Source organism: Osmerus eperlanus, chromosome 19 (genome assembly GCF_963692335.1).
Source record: "Osmerus eperlanus chromosome 19, fOsmEpe2.1, whole genome shotgun sequence".
NCBI classification, from domain to species: Eukaryota; Metazoa; Chordata; class Actinopteri; order Osmeriformes; family Osmeridae; genus Osmerus; species Osmerus eperlanus.
In genome coordinates this window covers 11,860,063-11,873,747 of record NC_085036.1, presented here as the reverse complement: position 1 = coordinate 11,873,747, position 13,685 = coordinate 11,860,063, and the positions used below count along the sequence as shown (strand labels likewise).

Genomic DNA, 13,685 nt, shown 5'->3' with positions numbered 1-13,685 from the left:
TCTTTCTCCCATTCCTCATTCTGCTCATAACACGCTCTCCTCCCATCGTTTCTCTGGGCTATAGCTGCAGGAGTGTGCGTGGGGGGACTGGGATTACGGAGGCTGGTGACTGATGTGTGTAATGCAGTGGAAGCTGTGAGCAGGTCTGTGAGGATTGTCCTCTGTCCTGACACCTTTCAAAGTGCTGCTTATCCCAGACATTAATGCGGCGAACTGCTGACCCAGCAGTCGTGGCGCTGCTTACACGGTAAAGTCGGAAACGGGGTGACATGGACACTCACTGGCTGCTGTGCTACTCACTGTCAATCATCTTCAGCTGTGGTTACAGTTTATTTACGGTGACACACTGTGACGTATCCCAGCTGTGAAGCATTGAGTTAAGGATTTCAGATATTGAGGAAAGGACCACATTTAAATTTATCTAAATGTTTTTTTATTAATAAATGAGGTATGGGAGGGAGGGGAAGTTGTTGAGAGGAATGCAGTGTATGTGAGACGATGGAATAAAGTTAGCAGGTCAGGATTTGAAGCTTTGGTGTTGTAGGACAATTGTAATCTCGTTAGGTCTGGGCCTTAAACAAATAGCCTACAGCAAGTGAGGAGGAAGAATGTTTGAAATTTGTGTTCCAAGTTTGAAACATATGTTTAATACTTTTAATAATAAATAGAGTTCAGATGAGTCTAAGTTATGGGAAACAGTTCGGTAAAGACAGGTGATTTCAAAAACCGGACTTATTGAATAAATTATTCGCACTTTTGCTGTTGGTGATAACAGAATCGCAAATAGGCTACCAATAATTCAGCCTACATATCACGACCCGACGACGTCGTCGTCGACTGTACCAATTGACAGTAAATGCTATATGATTAGCTACTTCTACAACAGGGTGCTGTCCTACACTTCTCTAGATTAGAAAGTCCTTGGAAAACTGTGCCAATGAGGCATCCGTACAACATAGTCCTCAAACTCAAACCTGTCTAGCTCACTAGCTAGCTACGATACACATCTGCCAACTAGCCCACTGCTACTTTTCAGTCCGCAATTATAGCGCTAAATGAAAATGCACCTAAAATATGGAGTGTATTTTTTCTACATTTAGGTATACATCCTCTTATCCGGACGAAATAAGAAAATAAAGTGAATCTCGACATGCCACTGGGAAAGGACAACAGCACTGTAAATTGATAAACAGACAACTGCTGGTTAGAGAGCTAGCTAAATTGCAATTCGTACCAAGTACTAGCTAGTCTAGTGTCACCGCTAGCAACAAAGTTACTGTAGTTTAGTGTGGCACAAAGCTTGTTGCCTGTATATTATTGGACAAACAGCTAAGGCGGTAGACTCAGTTTCTGAGTAAATAGCAAGGCGTAATACTACTAGCTAGAGTAGCTCATTTACCGCGTTCCCTGGCCTAACTAACGTTACGGATTTAGATATATCAATTCAGGCCAAAACGCAGTATTGTCGGATAGCACAGATTGATGTTATTAGTTTGCTATCCAACGATGTTAGATGGTATAGCTAACAGCTACAATGCATTCTAAAGTCGGTAGACTAGCTAACTTTAACGTTACAGCTCGTTTGACAGGTAACGCGTTAGCATCAGCAGATTGTTGTAATAATAGGACGTAAAATCCACCGATTGCTACATACATTGTTTTATTAGCAGAACTACTAACGCTAAAGGATAGCTAGACACTGTCATAGTCTTGCAGACCATTAACTCGCTGACTCCAGTCTTTCGATTTATGATTTTGGTGGATTTTTATTGGTCGCCAGCCCCCGGACACCGGAGTGAAAAGCAAAAGATTAACATCAACAGGATGTCAAAGGGATTACATTAAGAAACAATACAGCAAAACAATGTTTACAATCATTGTTATAACTCAATACCGCTTTCCGTCAAACTAATACAGATCAACCGATACTTTTTTGTCTTACTTGAGAGCTGTCCACACATCGGTTAATTTAGCATCCACTAGTTGTTTATTTGAGTGTAAACAACGATTTGGACATAATGTCTGGAGACTGCTCGGACAGTAGTAGTAGCAGCGAGGACTCCGACACGGGGACGCGGAGGAAAGCCTGCACTGTCAAACATGAAATTACGAATGGTAGGTTACTACTGTGTGTAAGATACTGCCAGTTTTTTTGTCATGTTTAATGAACAGATAACCCGTGTTATTTTGTATTATTGCTAGAGCAATAATTTTTTCCATACGTGTTGAGTCGAGCACTGATACTGCGATGTCCTCCTCTCATGCCAGCAAACCTAACTGGCCACACGGAGAGAGTGGGAATGGAGAACTTCGAGCTTCTCAAGGTGTTGGGCACAGGAGGTGAGATCTCTTTAACCAAATTAGAGTTAGGCCTACACCCAAATTAACAGGAAGTGGACCTTAAACGTGGATGTTTTCAAGTTACTAACAGCAACAGACAAATAGACTGTTGCTGTGGTAACCTGTGTTCTCTCTGTCTCTGTCCAGCCTATGGGAAGGTGTTTCTGGTGAGGAAGAATAGCGGACATGACGAAGGGAAGCTGTACGCCATGAAGGTGGGTCGCCCTGCCAGGGGTCTCTGGTGACGGCTAAAGGACAGACCTCATCTGGTCAAGTGATGAGTTAGTCTGAGCCAACTGTTGAGATGTTATTGCAGCACAGCAGTATTCATTTTTGCTCATCAAGCCTGGTAGCTGTGGATACTTTGTGATGGGGCTAGTAAATAAAGGTCATTCCTTGACCACAGAATTACAGTTACAACTATGTACTTCAGGTCTGATCTTCGGCAGTACTTATATGCAGTATTAGTATGTCACTTTGGATAAAAACATCTGCTAAATGAATAAAATGTGAAATGTAATTTCCAAGGTTCTGAAGAAAGCCGCCATCGTGCAGAAGGCGAAGACAGCCGAGCACACCCGCACTGAGCGGCAAGTGCTGGAGCACATCCGCGAGTCGCCCTTCCTGGTCACCCTGCACTACGCCTTCCAGACCCAGACCAAGCTCCACCTTATCCTAGGTGAGTCCCGGGTGTGACTGACCCCCCAGTCATGGAGCCTGAGGAAATGTGTGTTTTGTTTGTGAATGTTGGGTGTTTCTGTTTTGCCCCTGTGTGTTGGGTGTTTCCGTCTATTTAAGTACTCTGCGTGTGTGTTCATTTGCTGGTGTGTTGGTGTGTGTGGGGGGCGTGTTTAAATGTGTGGGTGTGTGTGTCAGGTGGCTGAGCATTTAGGGATTCGGGCTAGTAATCAGAAGGTTACCGGTTCAATTCCCAGCTGTGCAAAAATGACGCTGTGTCCTTGGGCAAGGCACTTCACCCTACTTGCCTCTGGGGAATGTCCCTGTACTTACTGTAAGTCGCTGTGGATAAGAGCGTCTGCTAAATGACTAAATGTAAATGTGTGTGTAGACTACGTGAGTGGAGGGGAGATGTTCACACACCTGTACCAGCGGGATCACTTCTCCGAGAGCGAGGTCCGGATCTACATCGGAGAGATCATCCTGGCCCTGGAGCATCTGCACAAGGTGGGCATCCCACCTCTCGCCTGTGACCTATGACCTTCACTTCCGGTTCATCCCCAGAGCCTCCACTTTGATTAGGGTCAATGTCATTATAAGCGTCTGCTGCTAAATGAATGTAATGTTGGGCTCTGTACGACTTCCTGCTTCCTGTGGGCAGCTGGGGATCGTGTACCGGGACATCAAACTAGAGAACATCCTTCTGGACAGCGATGGACATGTGGTGCTGACTGATTTTGGACTCAGCAAAGAGTTTCTGGAAGAGGAGGTGGGTCTTTGTGAATGGTTATTAGGAGTGTGTGTGTGTGTGTGTGTGTGGGGGGGGGTGGGTGTTCAGTGCAGTGGAAGGTGAAAGACGAACAAAATGTAAATCCTGGATGTCCAGTAAAGTTCTTCTCTCCTCCATAACAGAAGGAGAGGACGTACTCCTTCTGTGGCACCATAGAGTACATGGCTCCAGAGATCATCAGGGGCAAGTCTGGACATGGCAAGGTAGGGCAGGCGTGGCACCCAGACATCTGTCATGTGCTGCTGTATGTGTTTTACACTCATAAAAGTTGATTAAATTAATAATATTCTGTTTAAATCGCCCCCAATGGAATTTTAATATTTTATTTCTGACCCCCCCCTTCCCCCCCCCCCCCCCCCTCTCTCTCTCTCTCTCTCTCTCTCTCTCTCTCTCTCTCTCTCTCTCTCTCTCTCTCTCTCTCTCTCTCTCTGTCTCTCTCTCTCCCTGTCTCTCTCTCTCTGTCAGTCTGTTGATTGGTGGAGCCTGGGGATCCTGATGTTTGAACTCCTGACGGGTGCGTCTCCGTTCACCCTGGAGGGAGAGAGGAACTCCCAGAGCGAGGTGTCCAAGTGAGTAATGTGTCGCCCTCTCTGTCCGTGTCCCTCTGTCAGTCTGACTGCCGTCCTCCCCCTCTGTCATCATCTGGGGCCCTTTATGAGCACCAACGACATCCATTGTGGCGCGGTTGATGGGGCCTTTCACCCTTCTCTTTTATGGAACTGCCAGACTATACAAATGTGTATAATAACAGCTGAATTAGTGGCGCTGTATCCCTTTGTGTTAGCCTGATTAAACATTCAGATGGTGCTCTCCTGTCATGTTGTTCCTGAGGGTGATGAAAGCCATCTAATGAGTCCTGGGTTATGACTGTCGCTGTTGGCTGTAGGGTCATGTATTAATTTAGCAGACACAATGTATAAGGGGGAGATTTGCACCTGAGAACTCTTGATTCGGGGGTGTTCATTTGAACTCCTAGACCTCTTTCTTGATATGGAGGTAGGGATAGGGGGTAGATTTGAACCCTGGGACCTCTTGATCGGGAGGGGTATGGGACTTAAGGGGGTTGGAAGTGGATTTGAACCAGCAACCCCATGATCTGTAGTCAGATGCTCTATCCGCTAAGCTCCCTCTGTCCCTGCTCCCCTGCGGTGTTCCTCCCAGGCGTATCCTGCGCTGCGAGCCTCCGTTCCCCTCCATGATCGGGCCCCTGGCTCAGGACCTGCTGAGGAAGCTGCTGGTCAAGGACCCCCACAAGAGGCTGGGCTCTGGGCCCCGCGGGGCAGAGGACATCAAGGGGCATCCCTTCTTCAAGGTGCTCGCTCTGCATCTCCTCGCCTATCAGCCTTCTCTGTTGTTTACACTCGTTTCAAACATTTGCAGTCGTAAACACTTTCACACGCACGCACACACACACACACACACACACACACACACACACTCTCCTCACCATGCTGTGGTGCGTCTGCAGGGTCTGAGCTGGTCGGACCTGGCGGAGAGGAAGCTGGCCAGCCCCTTCAAGCCTGAGCTGAGGAGCGAGCTGGACACTGGGAACTTTGCTGAGGAGTTCACCGGCATGGACCCTGTCTACTCCCCCGCCAGCACCCCTCCCAGCACCGACCGCCTCTTCCAGGTCTGCCACACACCCAGCACCCCTGACCTGCCCCAGCACCAATACAGACCAAAGTTAGCTAATCTTACCATCCACAGTAATGCATTCAGTTAGCCTAGCCCCATGTTGGTGTCCACGAGAAATGTCTTGAGAAATGATACTAGCTCTGACCTAGGAATGCTCCTGGGCTCAGGGTCGGAGGTCAACTGTGCCCTCTTGTTTCCCAGGGTTACTCGTTTGTGGCTCCCTCCATCCTGTTCAACAAGAACGTGGTGATGGGGGACTTCATGGAGGCCCAGGTGGGGGCTGAGCGCCCCGGCTCGGCCAACGTCCGCCGCAGTGCCATGCTAGAGGTACGGGGGCAGCACGGATTGCACATCTTACGTATCCATGGCAACGGCGCAAAACACGATTGTGTGTTACAAAACCAAGAGATCTTTCATGTTATTATGAGAGGTGTAAAATTGTTTGGGGTTTATTATGAAACTATCGTTGGAGAAATTAGACTATTGAGCACAGCCCCAGTCTAGGTTATTAATGCGAAACATCACCCTGGGATTGGGTTGAAGTGTGGGTTGAATCCAGATCTAGCTCTGACCTGTTTCTGTGCTGCTTCTGGAAATCTCTGCAATCAGAGGAGCCAGAGAGAGAGAGAGAGATAGATGTGGACATTTCCTGTTGCATCAGACGTTGAAACATTCGGTTTCCTGTCCCTGACGCATGTGTGGTTTCGCCGTGGTGTTGCCGTGGTGTTGCCGTGGTGTTGCCGTGTCCTCCAGGACTCCCAGTTCTTCCTGCAGTACGAGCTCTGCCTCCAGGGGGCGCCGCTGGGGGAGGGCAGCTTCTCCGTCTGCAGGAAGTGTCGACACCGCCCGAGCGGCCAGGAATACGCCGTCAAGATCATCAGTCGAAGGTGAGCGGGTGGGGGAGGCTGGCGGCACGCCACGTCAGCGCCGCACCGCCGTGATTAATGACACCTTTCACACTCCAACGTGTTCTAATGCCTTTTAATGTGTCGCTATGACTTCTGGGAAGCAGGAGGGCACTGGGGTGCTGTGTTGACCTTTCTTGTCCGTTCATGTCTCTCCTCTGCCTCTCTGTCTGTCTGTCTGTCTGTCTTTTCCTGGTTCTCCTGTCTGTCTGTCTTTTCCTGGTTCTCCTGTCTGTCTGTCTCCCCTGCCTGTGTCAGAATGGAGGTGAACACTCAGAGGGAGATAGCAGCCCTGAGACAGTGTGAGGCTCACCCCAACATCGTCAAACTGCATGAGGTCTACACAGACCAGGTATACAGAGAGAGACACCCGGACATGCTTCAGAGAGAGGCTCCACTGTTAGCTCTTAACTAGGAGACTGGATGATTTCATTTTTAATGATTTAATATCTGGTACAGAGAATTCAGTTGGGAACTTAAGCAATCATGCAACAACTGACAATTTTCTCATTACTGTTTTATATTCCCCCCCCCCCCGCTCTCTCCCCCCCCCCCGCTCTCTCCCCCCCGCCCCTCTCTCTCGTCGCTCATCTCTTTCCCCTCCCGCTCCCTCTGCCCCTCTTGCTCACTTCCTCGCCCTCTGTTCTTCCTTCCCTCACCTTTCTCTTCCTGTGCCTCCCCCCTCCCCCAGTACCACACCTACCTGGTGATGGAGCTGCTGGGGGGGGGGGAGCTGCTGGAGAGGATCAAGAGGAAGAAGCTGTTTGGGGAGGCTGAGGCCAGCCAGCTGCTGAAGAGCCTGGTGTCTGCGGTCAGCTTCATGCACGAGGCCGGGGTGGTCCACAGGGACCTCAAACCAGAGGTGGGCCCAGGCCTCCACACGCGTGGGTCATCTACCCGCGCTTCACAGCCCACCCATTACAACCCACTCTCACCAGTCCACTCTCTCGTCTCTCTCTGGCCTTGGTCTCAATCACGAGTTTCTCTCAACTTTTGTCTCTCCTCTCTCTCCCCTTTACCTCCCATCACATTCTCCTCTCTTGTCTCTGCCCGTCCTCTCAGAACGTGCTGTTTGCTGACGAGGGCGAAGACTCGGTTCTGAAGGTGATCGATTTTGGGTTTGCCCGCCTGTGCCCGGCGGGCAGTGCCCCCCTGCAGACCCCGTGCTTCACGCTGCAGTACGCAGCCCCCGAGCTGTTCCACAGCTCCGGCTACGACCAGGCGTGTGACCTCTGGAGCCTGGGGGTCATCCTGGTACACCCCCCCCCTCCTCCAGCTCTCATTACCTCCAGTCACAATCATTAACGTGTCAGTGGGTGTGTGTGTGTGTGTGTGGTAATGTGTGTGTGTGTGTGTTCCAGTACACCATGCTGTCAGGCCAGGTGCCCTTCCAGAGTGAGCAGAGGGGGGTGACATCATCGTATGCTGCTGACATCATGCATAAGATTAAGGAGGGGGACTTCTCATTGGCCGGCGAGGCCTGGAAGGGGGTGTCGGAGGAGGCGAAGGAGCTGGTGAAAGGTACGGAGAGCAGCCAAGAGAGCCAGAGGGAGATGAAATGGTTTATGGTGTTCTTTCAGGCTGATACATCTCCTCCTCTCCCTCCTCCTCCATCATCTCTCTCCGCCTCCTCCTCTATCCCTCCTCTCCTCCTCCTTCTCCCCCTCCTCCATCATCTCTCTCCGCCTCCTCCTCTATCCCTCCTCCCTCTCCTCCTTCTCCCCCTCCTCCTCCAGGCCTGCTGACGGTGGACCCAGAGAGGCGTCTCAAGCTGTCTGACCTGAGGGAGAACAGCTGGCTGCAGGGGGAGGTCATCACATCCTCCACTCCCCTGTGCACCCCTGACGTCCTGGAGTCCAGCGGGCCCACCGTCCGCACCTACGTCAACGCCACCTACAAGGTACACGCTTGAAACGCACGTGTGTGTGTGTGGAGGGGGAGGTTTTGTGTGTGTGTGTAAAACTGTTTGTTCGTGTGGGTATGTCTGTGTGTGTGGATGAGTCAGCTGTTCATCTTGTATTGTCCCTGATTACTTCAGGTTTACAGTTTAGCAGACTCTTTTATCCAAAGCGACATACAGATGGATGTAGACAAAACGCAGGTTCTAACAGTGTTTCGGTGGTCAGTCAAGGAAGGGTCTGGATCTACCAGGCACAGTGTAGAATGAGCACATCTCAGCTACTAGGCACAGCGCAACAATAACCACATCTCAGCTGCCAGGCACAGTACAACTATAACAACTACAGTGCGTCCAACCTGCTGTTGTGCTCCCGTGCCAGGCTTTCAACCGGGGGAAGAGGGAGGGCTTCTTTCTGAAGAGCGTCGACAACGCCCCGCTCGCCAAACGACGCAAGCTCAAAATGACGAGCACAGGTGTGGAGACCAGACGGAGCTCCTCTTCATCCTCCTCCTCTTCCTCCTCCTCGTCCGCCTCGGCAACCAGCCTCAAAGCACCGCCGCACCAAACTGTTACCCCGAAACAGAGCTAGCCTTGGGAGGAGGAGGAAGAGGAGGAGGAAGGGGGGAGATAGTGGGAGGAGAGATACAAGCTTATTCAGTCCGCCAAGAGTTTTCTAGTGTCCAAAGTGAAGCAGTCTCAAAATGACGGGAACTTCCGAAAGAACAAATTTAGAGTCGTCTATTTAAGTGAGACCTTTAAGGGCATTGATGGGTTTACAGCGCTGTTATAAAAAACAATGCTATTAGTGTTTTCACCTTAACGCAGCTTGTTTGTATTTACCATCTGCTGTGCTTTTGCACTTGGAGGCAGAAGCATCTTGTCATTTAACGAACCTGAATTTCAGAGCAGAGTGTTCGTAGAGGATATGGATCAATGTTATGGGAGTCCACATAGTACTGTACATATGGTGTAATCACTTTACCAGACCGATGCAGTAGGAGTGAGATCCTGACTGCTTGTTTGGTCTCAGAATGGCGGGTGTGGGTGGGGGGCTGGTGGTGGGGGGCTGGGTGGGGGGCTGGGTGGGGGGCTGGGTGGGGGGCTGGGGGCTGGTGGTTGGGGGGGTCAAGGGGGTTAGCATAGAATCAAGTTCACAACATTAAGGCAGAAAGGGAAGTTACAAGCCATGTGTGAGAACAAGCCATACCCTGCGAAGGCTCTGGAGGTGTGTGGAGCCCTGGTGGTGGAGGCGTACTCTCCAGGAAGCAGGCTGGGGCTGGAGACACACCCTGGCTTAGCTACACTGATGCTGGGGAGAGGAGAGGAGATACTGGGCACAGGAGAGGGGGATGGAGAGGAGATGGAGATACAGGGCACAGGAGAGGGGGATGGAGAGGAGATGGAGAGTGAGGAAAGCTCTACTCGTCAGTGAGAGACAGTAACCTGGTTGGTGTTAAACACCAGCTGACTGAAGCATGGTGTATCATTCCGTTGGGCAGGAGCCCTCAGTGTTGGGTTGTCAGTTGGGAACTGTTGGGTCACTGGTTATCTTGAGAACACCTGAGAGTCTGATGTTATCTATATCTGTGTGGTGAACACGGCTCTGACTCAGTCAGAGAAGACTGTTAAACATGCTTGTGATTCGTTCGGTGAAAAGTTTTAAACGTGATTCTGACCTAGTCTGAATCATGATTGTGACTAAGTCAGTTAACAGTTTTAATCATTGAATGTCACACTGATGAATTTATAACTTTTCGTTTTTACTGGATTTGATCAATTTGTTGATTTTTACCTGGATGTCGCACAAATGTAGTCTTTTATTAAGTGATACACATTTCAGCTTTAAAGACAGTGATTCTTTCTAGTATTTATTACATTTCTCGGGTTTTGATGTTTCATTTTTTTTCTAAAGTTGTGTTTGTGTATTCTTGAGTGGGTGTGCAGTGTTTGTCAGAGTGCAAGTGGGATGTGAATGGGCTTTCTGCATCATTGTTTAGTTATCGTAGTAAGTTGTTTTTCTTAAAAAAAAAAAAGAATTAAAAAAAAAACACTTCCTTTATTGGTTATTGGTCACTATACTAACTTTAATGTTGGAATGCGCTTTCATGATTGTTGCTCTTGTTTGTTTTCATTTTACTATTGATATACCGTGTTGTGTTTTTGAGATACCTTTTGAATGATCTGATTATGTCGTGTATTTCTTTTTTTGGTCTTTTCGCTTGAAAGCTTTTTTTCAATATTGGAATGCACTGTCTCAAGTTTGAAGATTGTTTTTATCGGAAGCTTAAAAATATTGTGCGAAATAAATATTGCTTTACAAAATAAAACCTCTGTTTTAATCTCTTTTAATCAGATTTACATTTAGTCATTTAGCAGATGCTCTTATCCAGAGCGACTTACAGTAAGTACAGGGACATTCCCCCGAGGCAAGTAGGGTGAAGTGCCTTGCCCAAGGACACAACGTCTTTTGGCACAGCCAGGAATCGAACTGGCAACCTTCAGATTACTAGCCCGATTCCCTAACCGCTCAGCCACCTGACTCCCTCCATCCCTCCTTTAGCATACTGTGTGGACTGGATCACAGCATAAACAGTGTAGGCGAACACCAACTGTCCTGCAGGGTTTACTCCCTATCACCAGAGGGCAGAAGAGCTGCAGCCCCCTATAGAAGCCACTGAAAACCAATGGATCATAGCGTACAATGCAACTGTCATTGAGCCATTAATCACATTATCCCTGAGTGGTTTGCATAGGAAATTATGATATATTGAGCATGACACAGATGGATATAGATGGAAAGCTAAATCAAAACCATTCCATCAATTAGAATCAGGTCTTGGAAGTGACCCAAGGCAGGAGCCAGTGCGTGGCAAGTTAATACACACACGCACGCACACAGTATCGGTTGAGATACAAGTGTGTGCGGATACACCACTGTTCTTCCACCTTTACAGGACCATGGAAACTCTTCCTCTTAGCCACAAGAACAGACCTCACATGCAGACTTTATTGCATTCTTCCACTCAACCTCTGAATAATTAAACCAGCCGAGAAAGAGAGGGGAAGAGTATCTCTACTAGTGTCAGATGATGTGTCAAGGTTGATTTCATGCCAGATCCTCCACTTTCTACTCCTTCCCATTAAAATTTAATAAGAGCTTTCCAAAAAACGCCTTCTATTATTGAGTAGTTAAACATGATTTCTGTGGGCTATACAACACACTCGGCTCGCCGATCACCCGCTTCCACACGTGCTGGTCAGGCAGGGGGAACCACACAGCTCTTTAGAGGAGCAGGGATCGGCCTTGCGCAAGGTTAGTCTGGTTCTACACTGGTGCACACTTATGACACAAAACGCTGCAGTCGCCAACATAAAGCCTGAAGTGTAGGCAGGATGCAGAGGGCACTCTGTACGCCTCTCTGCTTTGCTGGGAAATGTTTCCGTAAGAAACGTTGGACATGAATGAAAATGATTCATAATGCAAGGACGTGTTACAGTTTATGAAAGCGTAGGAAAGTTGTGCACGTGTGGAGTTTGCGAGGGTGTGTGGGTGAGTATGTGCGTGTGTATGTCTCGGTGGATGCTTGTGTGGGGGTGCTTGTGTTTGCGTGTGTGTGTATGTGTGCATGTGACTGTGGGGGCATGTGACTGTGGGTGTATGTGTGCATGTGACTGTTTGTGAGTGTGGGTGGCAGTGTCAAGGCCCTTATGCTTTGGGAGATGGCTTACTGAATACTGCATTAGCCAGCTGCCATGTGAACGACAGGAAGTAAGAGTGATCCTTGGCGTTTGTCCCTGTTCCCTCTCTTTCCTCCATCTCTGCCCCTCCTTTTCCCACTGTCTCTCTCTCCTTCAATCTCTACCCCTTCTCCGCTCGCTAGCTCTTTCTCCCGTCAAGGTCAAGGTAAAAGTCAAAAGTCAAAGTGCTTTATTTATCATGTGCACAGTACAATGCAGTTCATTCTGGACAGTGAAATTATCTTGACAAGCAAGCAAACGGCTCTGTAGAGGCATGAAAGAGACATTTGGGGGGAAATATTCATTTGAAATGTTGGTCCCCTCTCCTCATCACACTCCTTCTCTCCCCTATCCCTCCTTCTCTCCCTCTCTCTCTCTCTCTCTCTCTCTCTCTCTCTCTCTCTCTCTTCTCTCTCTCTCTCTCTCTCTCTCTCTCTCTCTTTTCTACTCCTCCTCCTCCTTCACCCTCTTTATCCCCTGTCCCTAGTCTTCCTCTCATTCTCTCCTTCCCCGTCTCCCCCTCTTCCTCTCTCTTTCCTCCTCTACCTCTCTCTTTCCCCCTCTTCCTCTCTCTTTCCTCCTCTACCTCTCTCTTTCCCCCTCTACCTCTCTCTTTCCCTCCTCTTCCTCTCTCTTTCCTCCTCTACCTCTCTCTTTCCCCCTCTACCTCTCTCTTTCCCCCTCTTCCTCTCTCTTTCCCCCTCTTCCTCTCTCTTTCCTCCTCTACCTCTCTCTTTCCCCCTCTACCTCTCTCTTTCCTCCTCTTCCTCTCTCTTTCCTCCTCTACCTCTCTCTTTCCCCTCTACCTCTCTCTTTCCCCCTCTACCTCTCTCTTTCCCCCTCTTCCTCTCTCTTTCCCCCTCTTCCTCTCTCTTTCCTCCTCTTCCTCTCTCTTTCCTCCTCTACCTCTCTCTTTCCCCCTCTACCTCTCTCTTTCCCCCTCTTCTCTCTCTTTCCCCCTCTACCTCTCTCTTTTCCCCTCTACCTCAATGACATTTACACAAGGCACTTTAATATTGCAACAGTCAACATCTGCGAGTAGATCGCAGACATCTGACTCGGTGTGTATATTTATGCACGCACAATCACACACTCACACACTCTCTTCTCTCTCCTCTGTCACCCAAGTGATGATCCACTTCTTACAATGGGTGCTAATAGCTTCAGTGACAACAGATGTTCCATTTGTTTTCATAAAACATATTTTGTGTTCCTGAACGTCTTATGATTATGCAGGATCAATGCTTCATAAGGAAGTTGATGCTGAGAACAAGACTGCCAAAAAATGCGTCAATTGCTTTGTGTGTGTGTGTATGCGTGTGTGTGTCTGTGTGTGTGTGTGCGTGTGTAGAGGGAGGTGCGTTTGTGCGTGTCTGTGTGTGTGACTGTGACTTGTTTATTTGAGCTCGCAGCTTCGCATTCTCAGTTGGGGGGTCCTTGGGCGTTGATTAAATTTATTGTTTAGCCTTTTAACAGATTAGACCCTCTAATTCTACTACTGGGGGCAAATTAATCATTCTCTGACCTTCTACAGGCCAAGCCTGCTCACTACAATAAACCTGGGAGTTTCAGTCGTTGATTGGTCTTTGAAGGGGGATAACGTTTACGAGTAAAGCTGCTGTGATTGGTCATTGGGTCTGCTGAACCAATCACAGCCTTCTGTATGTCTGGGACCCCACAGAAATGTGACAGTTGACGT

General features: G+C 48.7%; 1 protein-coding gene across 1 annotated transcript; it reads left to right on the top strand.

Annotated features, from left to right (window-relative positions):
* The first annotated feature begins 966 nt into the window (after positions 1-966).
* On the top strand, positions 967-9,297 carry rps6ka4 (ribosomal protein S6 kinase, polypeptide 4). The gene is made up of 18 exons (XM_062485547.1): positions 967-2,115; positions 2,269-2,340; positions 2,488-2,555; positions 2,869-3,019; positions 3,410-3,525; positions 3,680-3,787; positions 3,931-4,011; positions 4,274-4,377; positions 4,970-5,120; positions 5,277-5,438; positions 5,645-5,770; positions 6,197-6,330; positions 6,607-6,700; positions 7,040-7,210; positions 7,411-7,602; positions 7,710-7,869; positions 8,085-8,248; positions 8,628-9,297. The coding sequence occupies exons 1-18, from the start codon at positions 2,019-2,021 to the stop codon at positions 8,835-8,837; spliced, it is 2,361 nt and encodes a 786-aa protein (XP_062341531.1). The 5' UTR covers positions 967-2,018; the 3' UTR covers positions 8,838-9,297.
* Positions 9,298-13,685: the final 4,388 nt, after the last annotated feature.

Coding starts and splice junctions, on each gene's coding strand:
- rps6ka4 (XM_062485547.1), top strand. CDS start 2,019: ATGTCTGGAGACTGCTCGGACAGTAGTAGTAGCAGCGAGGACTCCGAC. Junction 7,211..7,410: donor ACAGGGACCTCAAACCAGAG/GTGGGCCCAGGC, acceptor CCGTCCTCTCAG/AACGTGCTGTTTGCTGACGA. Junction 7,603..7,709: donor GGAGCCTGGGGGTCATCCTG/GTACACCCCCCC, acceptor TGTGTGTTCCAG/TACACCATGCTGTCAGGCCA.